The 16,703-nt window shown below is 55.0% G+C and overlaps 1 protein-coding gene across 5 annotated transcripts in view; it reads left to right on the top strand.

The window, feature by feature from the left end:
• The window catches only part of BCKDK (branched chain keto acid dehydrogenase kinase), a 19,312-nt gene continuing 2,609 nt past the window's right edge, over nt 1-16,703 (top strand). Inside the window, exons 1-11 of one of the 5 annotated variants that reach the window (XM_090130398.1) lie at nt 140-210; nt 2,445-2,498; nt 5,273-5,440; nt 6,286-6,354; nt 8,538-8,648; nt 9,470-9,517; nt 10,552-10,671; nt 12,034-12,132; nt 12,219-12,292; nt 14,750-14,878; nt 16,549-16,638. In XM_090130398.1, the coding sequence (XP_089986524.1) occupies nt 5,276-5,440; nt 6,286-6,354; nt 8,538-8,648; nt 9,470-9,517; nt 10,552-10,671; nt 12,034-12,132; nt 12,219-12,292; nt 14,750-14,878; nt 16,549-16,638 (905 nt within the window). In that variant the 5' untranslated portion in view covers nt 140-210; nt 2,445-2,498; nt 5,273-5,275. Of the gene's footprint in view, nt 105-133; nt 211-335; nt 2,499-5,272; nt 5,441-6,285; nt 6,355-8,537; nt 8,649-9,469; nt 9,518-10,551; nt 10,672-12,033; nt 12,133-12,218; nt 12,293-14,749; nt 14,879-16,548; nt 16,639-16,703 lie in introns of those variants that run through there. The other 4 variants (XM_090130396.1, XM_090130400.1, XM_090130399.1 and 1 more) reach the window with 4 other exon arrangements.

The raw sequence follows: 16,703 nt of genomic DNA on the forward strand, positions 1-16,703 counted from the left end.
CCAGTGCGCACGCGCGCTGCGCAGCGCCCCTCCCCCTTCTGCTGCGCAATGGTTCGCCCCGCGCATGCGCACTGCGCGCGTTCACCCGACCGGGACGTACCATTGTGAGGGGGCGCGGGGGGGGGCGGGGGGTTGGGGGGGGTCCGCGGCCCGGTGAGTTGGGGGGGGCGCGGATTTTGAGGTGAAATTGAGAGGAAATGGGGTCCCGAGGTGGGTTCGGGGTGAAACTGAAAGCAAATGGAGGTGGTGAGGGGATTTCGGGGGGTGTGACTGAGGGGAAAAGGGGTCCTGTGGGGTTTTTTATGGGGGGGGGAGGGGGAAATGGGGAAAATAGGGATCGTGTGGGGTTTGGGGGGGGAAAGTGAGGGAAAATGAGTCTTGTGGTGTTTTTTTGGGGTGAAACCGTGGGGAGTTGGGGTCCTGAGGTGGTTTTGGGGTGAAACTGGGGGGAATTGAGGTTCTGTGGTAGTTTTGGGGTAAAAGTGACGAGAATTGGGGTTCTGAGGTGGTTTTAGGGTAAAAGTGAGGGGAATTGGGGTGCTATGGTGGTTTTGGGGTGAAACTGGGGGGAATTGGGGTTCTGAGGTGGTTTTGGGGTGAGAGTGAGAAGAATTGGGGTCCTGTGGTGGTTTTGGGGTGAGACTGGGGGGAATTGGAGTCCTGAGGTGGTTTTGGGGTAAAAGTGAGGGGAATTGGGGTGCTGTGGTGGTTTTGGGGTGAAAGTGAGGAAAATTGGGGCCCTGTGGTGGTTTGGGGGGTAGAACTGGGGGGAATTGGGGTTCTGAGGTGGTTTTGGGGTGAAAGTGAGGAGAATTGGGGCCCTGTGGTGGTTTTGAGGTGAAGCTGAGGAGAATTGAGGTCTTGAGGTGGTTTTGGGGTGAAAATGAGAAGAATTGGGGTCCTGAGGTGGTTTTGGGGTAAAAGTGAGGGGAATTGGGGTGCTGTGGTGGTTTTGGGGTGAAAGTGAGGAAAATTGGGGCCCTGTGGTGGTTTTGGTGTAAAACTGGGGGGAATTGGGGTTCTGAGGTGGTTTTGGGGTGAAAGTGAGGAGAATTGGGGCCCTGTGGTGGTTTTGAGGTGAAGCTGAGGAGAATTGAGGTCTTGAGGTGGTTTTGGGGTGAAAATGAGAAGAATTGGGGTCCTGAGGTGGTTTTGGGGTGAAGCTGAGGAGAATTGGGGTTCTGAGGTGGTTTTGGGGTGAAAGTGAGGAGAACTGGAGTCCTGAGGTGGTTTTGGTGTAAAACTGGGGGGAATTGGGGTCCTGAGGTGGTTTTGGGGTGAAAGTGAGGAGAACTGGGGCCCTGTGGTGGTTTTGGGGTAAAAGTGAGGAGAATTGGGGTCCTGAGGTGGTTTTGAGGTGAAGATGAGGAGAATTGGGGTTCTGAGGTGGTTTTGGGGTGAAAGTGAGGAGAATTGGAGTCCTGTGGTGGTTTTGGTGTAAAACTGGGGGGAATTGGGGTCCTGAGGTGGTTTTGGGGTGAAGCTGAGGAGAATTGGGGTCCTGAGGTGGTTATGGGGTGAAAGTGAGGGGAATTGGGGTCCTGTGGTGGTTTTAGGGTGAAAATGAGGGAAATTGGGGTTCTGAGGTGGTTTTGAGGTGAAAGTGAGGAGAATTGGGGCCCTGTGGTGGTTTTGGGGTGAAAGTGAGGAGAATTGGGGCCCTGTGGTGGTTTTGGGGTGAAAGTGAGGAGAATTGGGGTCCTGAGGTGGTTTTGGTGTAAAACTGGGGGGAATTGAGGTCCTGAGGTGGTTTTGGGGTGAAAATGAGGGAAATTGGGGTTCTGAGGTGGTTTTGAGGTGAAAGTGAGGAGAATTGGGGCCCTGTGGTGGTTTTGGGGTGAAAGTGAGGAGAATTGGGGCCCTGTGGTGGTTTTGGGGTGAAAGTGAGGAGAATTGGGGTCCTGAGGTGGTTTTGGTGTAAAACTGGGGGGAATTGAGGTCCTGAGGTGGTTTTGGGGTGAAAATGAGGGAAATTGGGGTTCTGAGGTGGTTTTGAGGTGAAAGTGAGGAGAATTGGAGTCCTGTGGTGGTTTTGGTGTAAAACTGGGGGGAATTGGGGTCCTGAGTTGTTTGGAGGCATTTTGGGGTGAAATTGAGGGAAAACGAACACTTGGGATGATTTTGGGGTAAAATGAGGTGGAAAAGGGAGTTTTGGGGGCACATGGGCACAAATTTTGGGGGGTTCCCAAATTTTTGGGGTCATTTTTGGGGTGTAATAGGGGAAAAAAGGGGTTCCCCTGCCCATTTTTGGGGTAGAAGTGAGGGAAAATGGGGGTTTGGGTGTATTTTGGGGTATAATGGAGGGAAAATGGGATTTTCTGTGTCCTGGGTCATTTTTGGGGTTAGAGCTGAGGAAAAAGGGGTTCCCCACTGCAACTTGGAGTAATAATGAGGAAAAATGGGGTAAAATTAAATGAAAAAGGGATTTTTGGGGTGTATTTTAGGTATAATGTGAGGAAAAACAGATTTCTGTCGCAATTTCTGGGTCAAAACTGAAGGTAAAAGGGTCCCGTGTCCATTTTTGGGGTTAAAAATGGGGAAAAAAAAAGGATTCCCTGCTCCACTTTGGGGTAGAACTGAGGGAAAAGGGATTTGTGGTCCATGTTCTGGGCTAAAAATGAGGAAAAAAGGATTCTTTTTTAGACAAAAAGGAGAAAAAAAGCTTTCTCAGCCCATTTGGGGGTTAAAATGAGGGGGGAAAATGCTGTTTGCATTCCCTTTTTGGGTGTAAACCTGAGGAAAAAGGGTTTTTGGTCTGTTTTGGGGGTTAAAATTGAGGGGAAATGGGTCCATTGTGGGGGATTTAAGGGAGGGGGAAGTGTTGTCAGTGCATTTTGGGGCTAAAACAAAGGGAAAAACGGATCCCCACTCAATTTTGGGTATAAATCTGAGAAAATAAGCATATTCCACTCCATTTCAGGTATAAATCTGAGCAAAAAAGGGTTCTCGAGTCCATTTTTGGGGTAAAACAGAGTGAAAATTGCATCTGTGATCCATTTTGGATGTAAAATAGGGGAAAAAGGGTTCTCTTACACCTTTTTTGGGCTGAAACTGAGGGAAAACTGCATCCATGGTTCATTTTGGGTGTAAAATAGGAGAAAAATGGCTTATCTTATTCCATTTTTGGGGTGAAACAGGGGAATTTGGAGTGTAACATGGAGGAAAGAGGGCTTCTCCAGTCCATTTTTGGGGTAAAACTGAGCGAAAACTGCATTTGTGGTTCATTTTGGGTGTAAAATAGGGGAAAAAGGGGCTCTCTTATTCCATTTTTGGGGTTAAACTGAGGGAAAACTGCATCCATGGTTCATTTTGGGTGTAAAATAGGGGAAAAAGGGGTTCTCCAGTCCATTTTTGGGGTAAAAGAGGGCAATTTGGAGTGTAAAATGGAGGAAAGAGGGCTTCTCCAGTCCATTTTTGGGGTTAAACTGAGCAAAAACTGCATCTATGGTCCATATTGGGTGTAATATAGAGGAAAAAGTGGTTCTCCAGTCCATTTTCGGGGTGAAACAGGGGAATTTGGAGTGTAAAATGGAGGAAAGAGGGCTTCCCCAGTCCAATTTTGGGGTAAAACTGAGTGATAACTGCATTTGTGGTTCATTTTGGGTGTAAAACAGGGGAAAAAGGGCTTCTCCAGTCCATTTTTGGGGTGAAACAGGGGAATTTGGAGTGTAAAATGGAGGAAAGAGGGCTTCCCCAGTCCATTTTTGGGGTTAAACTGAGGGAAAACTGCATTTATGGTCTATTTTGGGTGTAAAATAGAGGAAAAAGGGGTTCTCCAGTCCATTTTTGGGGTGAAACAGGGCAATTTGGAGTGTAAAATGGAGGAAAGAGGGTTTCTCCAGCCCCTTTTTGGGGTAAAACTGAGCGAAAACTGCATTTGTAGTTCATTTTGGGTGTAAAACAGGGGAAAAAGGGCTTCTCTTATTCCATTTTTGGGGTGAAACAGGGGAATTTGGAGTGTAAAATGGAGGAAAGAGGGCTTCTCCAGTCCATTTTTCGGTTTAAACTGAGGGAAAACTGCATCAATGGTCTATTTTGGTGTAATATAGAGGAAAAAGTGGTTCTCCAGTCCAGTTTTTGGGGTGAAACAGGGGAATTTGGAGTGTAAAATGGAGGAAAGAGGGCTTCCCCAGTTCATGTTTGGGGTAAAACTGAGCAAAAACTGCATCCATGGTTCATTTTGGGTGTAAAATGGAGGAAAGAGGGCTTCTCCAGTCCATTTTTGGGGTAAAACTGAGCGAAAACTGCATTTGTGGTTCATTTTGGGTGTAAAATAGGGGAAAAAGGGGCTCTCCAGTCCATTTTCGGGGTGAATCAGGGCAATTTGGAGTGTAAAATGGAGGAAAGAGGGCTTCCCCAGTTCATGTTTGGGGCAAAACTGAGCAAAAACTGCATCAATGGTTCATTTTGGGTGTAAAATAGGGGAAAAAGGGGCTCTCCAGTCCATTTTCGGGGTGAATCAGGGCAATTTGGAGTGTAAAATGGAGGAAAGAGGGCTTCCCCAGTTCATGTTTGGGGTAAAACTGAGCAAAAACTGCATCAATGGTTCATTTTGGGTGTAAAATAGGGGAAAAAGGGGCTCTCCAGTCCATTTTCGGGCTGAATCAGGGCAATTTGGAGTGTAAAATGGAGGAAAGAGGGCTTCCCCAGTCCATTTTTGGGGTAAAACTGAGCGAAACCTGCACTTGTGGTTCATTTTGGGTGTAAAACAGGGGAAAAAGGGGTTCTCTTATTCCATTTTTGGGGTGAAACAGGGCAATTTGGAGTGTAAAATGGAGGAAAGAGGGCTTCTCCAGTCCATTTTTGGGTTTAAACTGAGGGAAAACTGCATCTATGGTCTATTTTGGGTGTAATATAGAGGAAAAAGGGGTTCTCTTATTCCATTTTTGGGGTGAAACAGGGGAATTTGGAGTGTAAAATGGAGGAAAGAGGGCTTCCCCAGTCCATTTTTGGGGTTAAACTGAGCGAAACCTGCATCCATGGTTCATTTTGGGTGTAAAACAGGGGACAAAGGGGCTCTCCAGTCCATTTTTGGGGTGAAACTGAGCGAAACCTGCATCCATGGTTCATTTTGGGTGTAAAACAGGGGAAAAAGGGGTTCTCTTATTCCATTTTTGGGGTGAAACAGGGCAATTTGGAGTGTAAAATGGAGGAAAGAGGGCTTCCCCATCCCCTTTTTGGGGTTAACTGAGTCTAAAAGGGGCATCACGGTGCCCAGCACCCCCTGCCCCCCCCACTGTCCTTCCTTACCCCTTTCCCCCCTCCCCCCCAGGCCATGTTACGGCGCATTTTGGGGGGTCCTCGTGGACCCCCGGCGCTGCCCCCCCGCCCCGCATCGCGTTCAGCTGCCGACCAGCACCCCCCAGACCTGGCTCGGGAACGTTCCAAAACTGTCACCTCCTTCTACAACCAACCCGCCATCGACGCCGCTGCCGAGAAGGTGGGGTACTGAGGGGGGGGGATTTGGGGTGAATTTGGGGTGTTTTGGGGGTGTTGGGAGGGGTGCGGTGGTGGTTTGGGGAGGATTTGGGGTGTTTGGGGGGGGGGTCTTGTGGCTTGGATGATGTCGCGGTGTTGTCAGCCTGATGGCCACCATCAGGTTGTCTTCAGGGATGTGGGCACGAGGGAGGTCTTGGGGGTGTCCTGGGGGGTTTTGGGGTGAATTTGGGGTGTTTTGGGGGTGTTGGGAGGGGTGCTGTGGTGGTTTGGGGGGGATTTGGGGTGTTTGGGGGGGGGTTCGTTGGGGTCTTGTGGCTTGGATGATGTCACGGTGTTGTCAGCCTGATGGCCACCATCAGGTTGTCTTCAGGGATGTGGGCACGAGGGAGGTCTTGGGGGTGTCCTGGGGGGTTTTGGGGTGAATTTGGGGTGTTTTGGGGGTGTTGGGAGGGATGCTGTGGTGGATTGGGGAGGATTTGGGGTGTTTGGGGGGGGTCTTGTTGGGGTCTTGTGGCTTAGATGATGTTTGGTGTTGTTGTCCTTGGGGTTGAGGACACGAGGGAGGTCTTGGGGGTGTTCTGTGGGGTTTTGGGGTGAATTTGGGGTGTTTTGGGGGTGTTGGGAGGGGTGCTGTGGTGGATTGGGGAGGATTTGGGGTGTTTGGGGGGGGTCTTGTTGGGGTCTTGTGGCTTAGATGATGTTGTGGTGTTGTCACCCATCAGGTTATCCTTGGGGGTGAGGACATGAGGGAGGTCTTGGGGGTGTTCTGTGGGATTTTGGGATGAATTTGGGGTGTTTTGGGGTCTTTTTGGGTCTTGTCACCCCACTGACACGACGGTGTTGCAGCCGTCGGTCCGCCTGACGCCCACCACCATGCTGTACTCGGGGCGGTCGCAGGATGGAAGCCACATCTTGGTGAGTTGGGGACGGGCAGGGGGGGCTTTGGGGACACGGTGGCTTTGGGATCCGGGGGGTTTTGGGGTCCCTGATGGCTTTGGGGACACCAAGGTCCTGGCACGAGCAGATCCAGGTGGCTTTGGGGACACGATGGCTTTGGGATCCAGGGGGTTTTGGGGTCCCTGATGGCTTTGGGGACACCAAGGTCCTGGCACGAGCGGATCCAGGTGGCTTTGGGGGCTGGGTGGCTTTGGGATCCAGGGGGTTTTGGGATCCCTGATGGCTCTGGGAACCCAAATGTCCTACTGGGATCAACCCCTGGTCTCCAGGTGGCTTTGGGGACATGGTGGCTTTGGAATCTGGATAGGTTTGGGGTCCCTGATAATTTTGGGGACACGAAGGTCCTGGCAGGAGCAGATCCAGGTGGCCTTGGGGGCTGGGTGGCTTTGGGATCCAGGGGGTTTTGGGATCCCTGATGGCTTTGGGGACCCAAATGTCCCACTGGGATCAACCCCTGGTCTCCAGGTGGCTTTGGGACACGGTGGCTTTGGGATCCAGGGGGTTTTGGGATCCCTGGTGGCTCTGGGGACACCAAGGTCCTGGCTGGAGCAGATCCAGGTGGCTTTGGGGACACGGTGGCTTTGGGATCCAGGGGGTTTTGGGATCCCCGATGGCTCTGGGAACCCAAATGTCCCACTGGGATCAACCCCTGGTGCCTGGGTGGTTTTGGGACACGGTGGCTTTGGGATCCAGGAGATTTTGGGATCCCTGGTGGCTCTGGGGACACCAAGGTCCTGGCAGGAGCAGATCCAGGTGGCTTTGGGGGCTGGGTGGCTTTGGGATCCAGGAGATTTTGGGATCCCTGATGGCTCTGGGAACCCAAATGTCCTACTGGGATCAACCCCTGGTCTCCAGGTGTCTTTGGGGACATGGTGGCTTTGGAATCTGGATAGGTTTGGGGTCCCTGATAATTTTGGGGACACGAAGGTCCTGGCAGGAGCAGATCCAGGTGGCTTTGGGGGCTGGGTGGCTTTGGGATCCAGGGGGTTTTGGGATCCCTGATGGCTTTGGGGACCCAAATGTCCCACTGGGATCAACCCCTGGTGCCTGGGTGGTTTTGGGACACGGTGGCTTTGGGATCCAGGGGGTTTTGGGATCCCTGGTGGCTCTGGGGACCCAAATGTCCCACTGGGATCAACCCCTGGTGTTTGAGTGGGTTTGGGAACGTGGTGGCTTTGGGATCCAGGAGGTTTTGGGATCCCTGGTGGCTCTGGGAACCCAAATGTCCCACTGGGATTGACCCCTGGTCTCCAGATGGCTTTGGGGACATGGTGGCTTTGGAATCTGGATAGGTTTGGGGTCCCTGATGGTTTTGGGGACACGAAGGTCCTGGCAGGAGCAGATCCAGGTGGCTTTGGGGACACGGTGGCTTTGGGATCCAGAGGGTTTTGGGATCCCTGATGGCTTTGGGGACCCAAATGTCCCACTGGGATCAACCCCTGGTCTCCAGGTGGCTTTGGGGATATGGTGGCTTTGGAATTTGGATAGGTTTGGGGTCCCTGATGGTTTTGGGGACACGAAGGTCCTGGCAGGAGCAGATCCAGGTGGCTTTGGGGACACGGTGGCTTTGGGATCCAGGAGATTTTGGGATCCCTGATGGCTCTGGGAACCCAAATGTCCTACTGGGATCAACCCCTGGTCTCCGGCTTTGGGACACGGTGGCTTTGGGATCCAGGAGATTTTGGGATCCCTGGTGGCTCTGGGGACACCAAGGTCCTGGCAGGAGCAGATCCAGGTGGCCTTGGGGGCTGGGTGGCTTTGGGATCCAGGGGGGTTTGGGATCCCTGATGGTTTTGGGGACCCAAATGTCCCACTGGGATCAACCCCTGGTGCCTGGGTGGCTTTGGGACACGGTGGCTTTGGGATCCAGGAGATTTTGGGACCCCTGATGGCTTTGGGGACACAGAAGTCCTTTCAGGAGGCGCCTTTGGGCCACAAAGGTCCTGGCAGAGGGTGGCTCTGGGGACACCAAGGTCCTGGCAGAAGCGGATCCAGGCGGCTTTGGGAACCCTGATGAAATCCTTGCGGCTGGGTGCCTTTGAGGACGGGTTGTCACCTTTGGGGTGGCTTTTGGGACCCGTGATGGCATGGGGGAGGGGAAGGGGAAGGGGAGGGGTCCCAAATTTGTGGTGTCCCTGCAGAAGAGCGCCCGTTACCTGCAGCAGGAGCTGCCCGTCCGCATCGCCCACCGCATCAAAGGCTTCCGCAGCCTCCCCTTCATCATCGGCTGCAACCCCACCATCCTCCACGTGGTGACAGCAGGGACAACGGGGAGGAGGGGGGGGGGGGACACGAGGGGTGGGGGGGTGGTGGCCGTGGTGGGGACACGGTGGGTCTTGGGGACGTGATGGATGCGTTGGGGTGGCACCGGGTGGGGGGTTGGATGGGGGTTGTGGTGGATGTGGGGGCACCAGGAGGGGATATTGGGGGCACTTGGGGACATTGGGGGCACTTGGGGACGTTGGTGGTACCTGGGGACATTGGTGGCTTTGGGGACATTGGTGGCACTTGGGGACATTGGTGGCTTTGGGGAGGTGGTGGCATTTTGGGGACAGGGTGGCCACATTGGGGTGGCACTGGGTGGGTGGGTGGGGGCTTGGATGGGGGTCGTGGTCGGTGTTGAGGGCACCAGGAGGGGACATTGGGGGTTTTGGGGGGGGTTTGGGGGCATTGGTGGCACTTGGGGACTTGGTGGTACCTGGGGACATTGGTGGCTTTGGGGACATTGGTGGCTTGGGGGAGGTGGTGGCACTTTGGGGACAGGGTGGCTGTGTTGGGGTGGCACCGAGTGGGTGGGGGGTTGGATGGGGGTCGTGGTGGGTGTTAGGGGCACCAGGAGGGGACACTGGGGGCTTTGGGGACATTGGTGGCTTTGGGGAGGGGGTGGCTTTGGGGACACAGGGGCACGAAGGTGACAGAAGGACATGGCTGGGGGTGAGGACATCCTGGGGGGAATGAGGTGGCTGTGGGAGGACCATGGGGGGGCGTTGTGGGGACATGTGGTGGCTCTTGGTGGCATTTGGTGACACTTGGTGACGTTTGGTGACACTTGGTGACTCTTGTCACCCCGCAGCACGAGCTCTACATTCGCGCCTTCCAGAAGCTCATCGATTTCCCACCAGTGAGTGTCACATTTGTGTCACCTCGTGTCACCCCTGGGTCCTCGTGTCACCCTGTCCTTGTGTCACCTCGTGTCACCCTGTCCTTGTGTCACCACTGGGTCCTCGTGTCACCCCTGGGTCCTGGTGTCACCCTGTCCTGATGTCACCCCTGTGTCCTCATGCCACCTCGTGTCTCCATCACCTCATGTCACCCTGTCCTGGTGTCACCCCTGGGTCCTCATGTCACCCTGTCCCCACGTCACCCCATCCCCATGTCCCCTGCTTGTCTGTGTCACCCTGTCCCCGTGTCCCCTGCCTGTTTGTGTCACTCCCTCCCCACGTCACCCCATCCCCATGTCCCCTCGTCCCCATGTCCCCTGCCTGTGTCACCCTATCCCCATGTCCCCATGTCCCCCCACCACCACATCACCCCATCCCCATGTCACCTTGTCCCCATGTCCCCTGCCTGTGTCACCCCATCCCCATGTCCCCATGTCACTCCATCCCCACATCCCCATGTCACCCCATCCCCATGTCCCCATGTCCCCACGTCCCCTGCCTGTGTGTCACCCCATCCCCATGTCCCCATGTCCCCCCACCCCCACATCACCCCATCCCCATGTCCCCATGTCCCCTGCCTGTGTGTCACCCCATCCCCATGTCCCCCCACCCCCACATCACCCCATCCCCATGTCCCCTCGTCCCCATGTCCCCTGCCTGTGTCACCCTATCCCCATGTCCCCATGTCCCCCCACCCCTACATCACCCCATGTCCCCATGTCCCCTCGTCCCCATGTCCCCTGCCTGTTTGTGTCACCTCATCCCCATGTCCCCATGTCACTCCATCCCCATATCTCCACGTCCCCCCATCCCCATGTCCCAATGTCCCCTCGCCCCCACGTCCCCTGCCTGTTTGTGTCACCCCATCCCCTTGTCCCCACGTCACCCCACCCCCACATCACCCCATCCCCATGTCACCCGATGTCCCCTTCCTGCCTGTGCCCCCCCCTCCCACCCCCCCATGGCCTCCCGTTGCTGCCCCCCCCTCCCGCAGATCCAGGCGGTCGGTGACGAGGCTCAGTACTGCTCGCTGCTGCGCCAGCTGCTGGACGACCACAAGGACGTGGTGACGCTGCTGGCCGAGGGGCTGCGCGAGTGCCGGCGGCACATCCAGGTGAGGGCACTTCCGGGTGTAGGGGGGCACTTCCGGGGAGGGGCACATCCCAGTGGGTACACTTCCGGGTGTGGACACATTCAGGTAGGGGCACTTCCGGGTGTACAGGGGCACTTCCGGGGAGGGGCACATCCCAGTGGGTACACTTCCGGGTATGGACAGATCCAGGTAGGGGCACTTCCGGGGGGGAGCAAATTTGGGAGGGGCACTTCTCAGAGGTGCACTTCCGGGTGGGGCACTTCCGGTAGGTCACATGGCGGGGGGAACACATTCGGGTGGGGGCACATCCGGGGAGCACATCCCAGTGGGTACACTTCCGGGTGTGGACAAATCCAGGTAGGGGCACTTCCGGGTGGGGGCATTTCTGGGGGGGCACATCCCAGTAGTTACACTTTTGGGTGGGGACATTTCCAGGTGGGGGCACTTCCGGGTGGGGGGCACTTCCGGGTGTGGGGGGTACATCCGTGGGACATCCAGGTGGGGGCACTTTTGGGAGGAGCATATTTGGGGGGGGGGAGGGGGCGGGGCACGTTCGGGTGGGGCACATCCGGTGGGTGGGGGGGGGACACACATTCAGGTTGGGCACATCCGGGTGGTGGCATGTTGAGGGGACATCCGGTTTGGGGCACTTCCGGGTGGGGACACATCCGGGTGGGACACATGGGAGGGGGAGGGGGAGGAGGGAAGGGAGCATATGGTGACATATGGGGTGACATTGGGGTGTCCCCAAATCCTCTCTCCTTGGACATTTGGGAGATGGGGTGACATTGTAGTGTCCCCAAATCCTCTTTCCTTGGACATTTGGGACATGGGGTGACATTGGGGTGTTCCCAAATCCTCCTTCTTTGGACATTTGGGACATGGGGTGACATTGGGGTGTCCCCAAATCCTCTTTCCTTGGACATTTGGGACATGGGGTAACATTGGGGTGTCCCCAAATCCTCTTTCCTTGGACATTTGGGACATGGGGTGACATTGGGGTGTCCCTAAATCCTCTTTCTTTGGACATTTGGATATGGAGTGACATTGTAGTGTCCCCAAATCCTCTTTCCTTGGACATTTGGGACATGGGGTGACATTGGGGTGTCCCCAAATCCTCTTTCCTTGGGCATTGGGGACATGGGGTGACATTGGGGTGTCCCTAAATCCTTTCTCCTTGGACATTTGGGATATGGGATGACATTGGGGTGTCCCTAAATCCTTTCTCCTTGAACATTGGGGACATGGGGTGACATTGGGGTGTCCCCAAATCCTCTTTCCTTGGACATTTGGGATACGGGGTGACATTGGGGTGTCCCCAAATCCTCTTTCCTTGGGCATTGGGGACATGGGGTGACATTGGGGTGTCCCCAAACCCCACAGGATGAGCGGCTGTTGCGTCCCTTCCTGGACAAGACTCTGACCTCACGCCTGGGGATGCGCATGCTGGCGTCCCATCACCTGGCCCTACATGAGGACAAGGTATAGCCCGACCCTATAAGGTTTATGGGGTCGTCCCCACGTGTGTGTGTCCCCCCTGTGTCACCTCCCCGTGTCACCCATCCCAGCCCGACTTCGTGGGCATCATCTGCACCCGGCTGTCACCCAAAAAGATCATCGAGAAGTGGGTCGACTTCGCCCGGTGAGCCTTTTTGGGGTCCTGTGGGTCCCATATGGGGCTGTAGGAAGCACTCAAAGGGTTTTTATAGGGCTGTGGGGATGGAAAGGTTTTAGAGGTTTTTGTAGGGTGTCCCTTTGGGGCTGGGGGCGTCCCTATGGGTCTGGGGTCATCTCTATGGATCTCTGGGGCGTCCCTATGGGTTTGGGGGTGTCCTTATGGGTCTGAGGGTGTCCCTATAGGTCTCTGGGTGTCCCTATGGGTCTGGGGGCGTCCCTATAAGTCTTAGTGATGTTCCTATAGATCTCAGAGCATCTTTGTAGGTCTTGGGGTGTCCCTATGGGTCTTGGGGTGTCCCTATGGGTTTGGGGGTGTCCCTATAGGTCTCTGGGTGTCACTATGGGTCTGGGGGTGTCCCTATGGGTCTGGGGGTATCCCTAAGGGTCTGGGGGCGTCCCTATGGGTTTGGGGTGTCCCTTATAGGTCTCTGGGTGTCCCTATGGGTCTGGGGGCGTCCCTATGAGTTTGGTGCTGTCCCTATGGGTCTGGGGGCATCTGTATGGGTCTCTGGGTGTCCCTATGGGTCTGGGGGCGTCCCTATAAGCCTTAGTGATGTCCCTATAGGTCTCAGAGTATCTGTGTAGGTCTTGGGGTGTCCCTATGGGTCTGGGGGCGTCCCTATGGGTTTGGGGGTGTCCCTATGGGTTTGGGGGTGTCCCTGTAGGTCTCTGGGTGTCCCTATGGGTCTGGGGGTGTCCCTATGGGTCTGGGGGTATCCCTAAGGGTCTGGGGGTGTCCCTATAGGTCTCTGGGTGTCCCTTATAGGTCTCTGGGTGTCCCTATGGGTCTGGGGGCGTCCCTATGAGTTTGGTGCTGTCCCTATGGGTCTGGGGGCATCTGTATGGGTCTCTGGGTGTCCCTATGGGTCTGGGGGCGTCCCTATAAGTCTTAGTGATGTTCCTATAGATCTCAGAGCATCTCTGTAGGTCTTGGGGTGTCCCTATGGGTCTGGGGGCGTCCCTATGGGTTTGGGGTTGCCTCTATGGCTGTGGGGTGTCCCTATGGGTCTGGTGATGTCCCCATAAGTCTTGGTGATGTCCCAATAGGTTTCAGAGCATCTCTGTAGGTTTTGGGGTGTCGTTATGGGTCTGGGGGCGTCCCTATGGGTCTGGGATGTCCCTATAGGTTTTGGGGTCTCTCCTATAGGTCGCTGGGTGTCCCTATGGGTCTTGGGGTGTCCATATGGGTCTGGGGGTGTCCCTGTAGATTATATTGATGTCCCTATAGAGTTTTAGGACGTCCGTATGGGTCTCAGAGCGTCTCCATGGGTCTTGGGTGTCCCTATGGGTTTTGGGGTTTTCCCTATATGTTTCTGGGTGTCCCTATGGGGCTGCAGTGCTTCTCAGAGGGCTCGTATGGGGTTGGGATCGTATGGGGGTGACGTTGGGTGGCAATGATCGTTCCTATAGATCTTGGGGTGTCCTTATGGGGTCGCAGTGCTTCTCAGAGGGCTCGTATGGGGTTGGGATCTTATGGGGATGATGCCAGGTGCCAAGAGCTGTTCCTATAGATCTTGGGGTGTCCCTATGGGGGCGCAGTGCTTCTCAGAGGGCTCTTATGGGGTTAGGAGATGACATGGGGTGGGACTGGGTGACGTTGGTCATTCCTATAGATCTTGGGGTGTCCTTATGGGGTCGTGGTGCTTCTCAGAGGGCTCATATGGGGTTGGGATCTTATGGGGCTGACGTTGGGTGCCAACAGCTGTTCCTATAGATCTTGGGGTGTCCCTATAGGGCTGCGGAGCTTCTCAGAAGGCTCGTATGGGGTTGGGAGATGACATGGGGTGGGACTGGGTGACGTTGGTCATTCCTATAGATCTTGGGATGTCCTTATGGGGTCGTGGTGCTTCTCAGAGGGCTCGTATGGGGTTGGGATCTTATGGGGGTGACGTTGGGTGCCAATGATCGTTCCTACAGATCTTGGGGTGTCCCTATAGGGCTGCGGAGCTTCTCAGAAGGCTCGTATGGGGTTGGGAGATGACATGGGGTGGGACTGGGTGACGTTGGTCAATCCTATAGATCTTGGGATGTCCTTATGGGGTCGTGGTGCTTCTCAGAGGGCTCATATGGGGTTGGGATCTTATGGGGGTGACACTGGGTGCCAACTGCTGTTCCTATAGATCTTGGGGTGTCCCTATGGGGGCGCAGTGCTTCTCAGAGAGCTCGTATGGGGTTGGGATCTTATGGGGATGACACCGGGTGCCAACAGCTGTTCCTATAGATCTTGGGGTGTCCTTATGGGGCTGCAGTGCTTCTCAGAGGGCTCTTATGGGGTTAGGAGATGACATGGGGTGGGACTGGGTGACGTTGGTCATTCCTATAGATCTTGGGGTGTCCCTATGGGGCCGCGGTGCTTCTCAGAGAGCTCGTATGGGGTTGTGACACGACCAGGGTGCATTTTGGGGTGTTTGGGGTCCTGCAGGCGGCTGTGTGAGCACCAATATGGCAACGCACCGCGGGTTCGCATCAATGGCCACGTGGCCGCACGCTTCCCCTTCATCCCACTGCCCCTCGACTACATCCTGCCCGAGCTGCTCAAAAACGCCATGAGGTGCAGCCCCACAGCAGGGACAGGGGGGAGATTGGGGGCTCCAGGGGGGGATATGGGGTTTTGGAGGGGATAATTGGGGTTTTGGGGGGGGTTATGTGAGGGTAAATGGGGGTGGTGTGGGGTTTTGGGGGAGTTGAATGGAGTTTTGGGGGATATGTGGGGTTTGGGGGCAGGTAGAGTGTTTGGGGGGGTATATGAGGGGGATATGAGGGGTTAAATGGGGTTTTTTGGGGAGATAAATGGGATTTGGGGGGATGATGTGAGGGTTTAGGGGAGGTGAGTGGGGTGAAATGGGGATATGGGGTTTTGGAGGGGATAATTGGGGTTTTGGGGATGGTTATGTGAGGGTAAGTGGGGGTGGTGTGGGGTTTTGGGGGAGTTGAATAGAGTTTGGGGGGATATGTGGGGTTTTTTGGGCAGGTAGAGCATTTTATGGGGGATATGTGGGGTTAAATGGGGTTTTTTGGGGAGATAAATGGGATTTGGGGGGATGATGTGAGGGTTTAGGGGAGGTGAATGGGGTGAAATGGGGATATGGGGTTTTGGAGGGGATAAATGGGGTTTTGGGGGGGGTTATATGAGGGTAAATGGGGGTGGTGTGGGGTTTTGGGGGAGTTGAATAGAGTTTGGGGGGGATATGTGGGGTTTTTTGGGCAGGTAGAGCATTTTATTGGGGATATGTGGAGTTAAATGGGGGAGTATGGGGTTTTTGGGGGAGATAAATGGGATTTGGGGGGATGATGTGAGGGTTTAGGGGAGGTGAATGGGGTGAAATGGGGATATGGGGTTTTGGAGGGGATAATTGGGGTTTTGGGGATGGTTATGTGAGGGTAAATGGGGGTGGTGTGGGGTTTTGGGGGAGTTGAATAGAGTTTGGGGGGATATGTGGGGTTTTTTGGGCAGGTAGAGCATTTTATGGGGGATATGTGGGGTTAAATGGGGTTTTTTGGGGAGATAAATGGGATTTGGGGGGATGATGTGAGGATTTAGGGGAGGTGAATGGGGTGAAATGGGGATATGGGGTTTTGGAGGGGATAAATGGGGTTTTGGGGGGGGTTATGTGAGGGTAAATGGGGGTGGTGTGGGGTTTTGGGGGAGTTGAATGGAGTTTTGGGGGGATATGTGGGGTTTTGGGGCAGGTAGAGCATTTTGTGGGGGAATATATGGGGTTAAACGGGGGAGTATGGGGTTTTTGGGGGAGATAAATGGGATTTTGAGGGATGATGTGAAGGTTTAGGGGAGGTGAATGGGGTTAAATGAGAATATAGGGTTTTTGGGAGGGATATATGAGGTTAATGGGGGGATTTTTGGGGGGTAGGAGGTTTTGGGGGAGAATATGGGGTTTTTGGGAGGGGATATGGTGTATTCTGGGGGGAGGATATGGGGCGTTTGGGGGGTATATGGAGTGTTTGAGGGGGATATGGGTTTTTGGGTAGGGGATAAAGGAGGATATGGGGCCTTACAGAGTTCTTAGAGAGAGAATCTACGACCTGATGGGGTTTATGGGGCAGCTTAGGGGGATAGGGGGGGTTCTATAGGGGAATGCATGAACCTATGGGGAGATACGGGGCTGTGGGGGCAGTCTGTGGGGTGGGAGGTGGTCTATGGGGGTAGGAGGTGGTCTATGGGGCCGTAGGGGTTTGTAGGGGGCACAGTGTGGGGTGCTGCAGGGCGACGATGGAGTCCCACCTCGACACCCCCTACAACGTCCCCGACATCGTCGTCACCATCGCCAACAACGACATCGACATCGTCATCCGGTACGGGGGGCCCCAAAAGTGTCCCCACAGCCCCAGAAGTGTCCCCATAGCCCCAGAAGTGTCCC

Source organism: Phasianus colchicus, chromosome 40 (genome assembly GCF_987193195.1).
Source record: "Phasianus colchicus chromosome 40, bPhaCol1.hap1.1, whole genome shotgun sequence".
NCBI lineage: Eukaryota > Metazoa > Chordata > Aves > Galliformes > Phasianidae > Phasianus > Phasianus colchicus.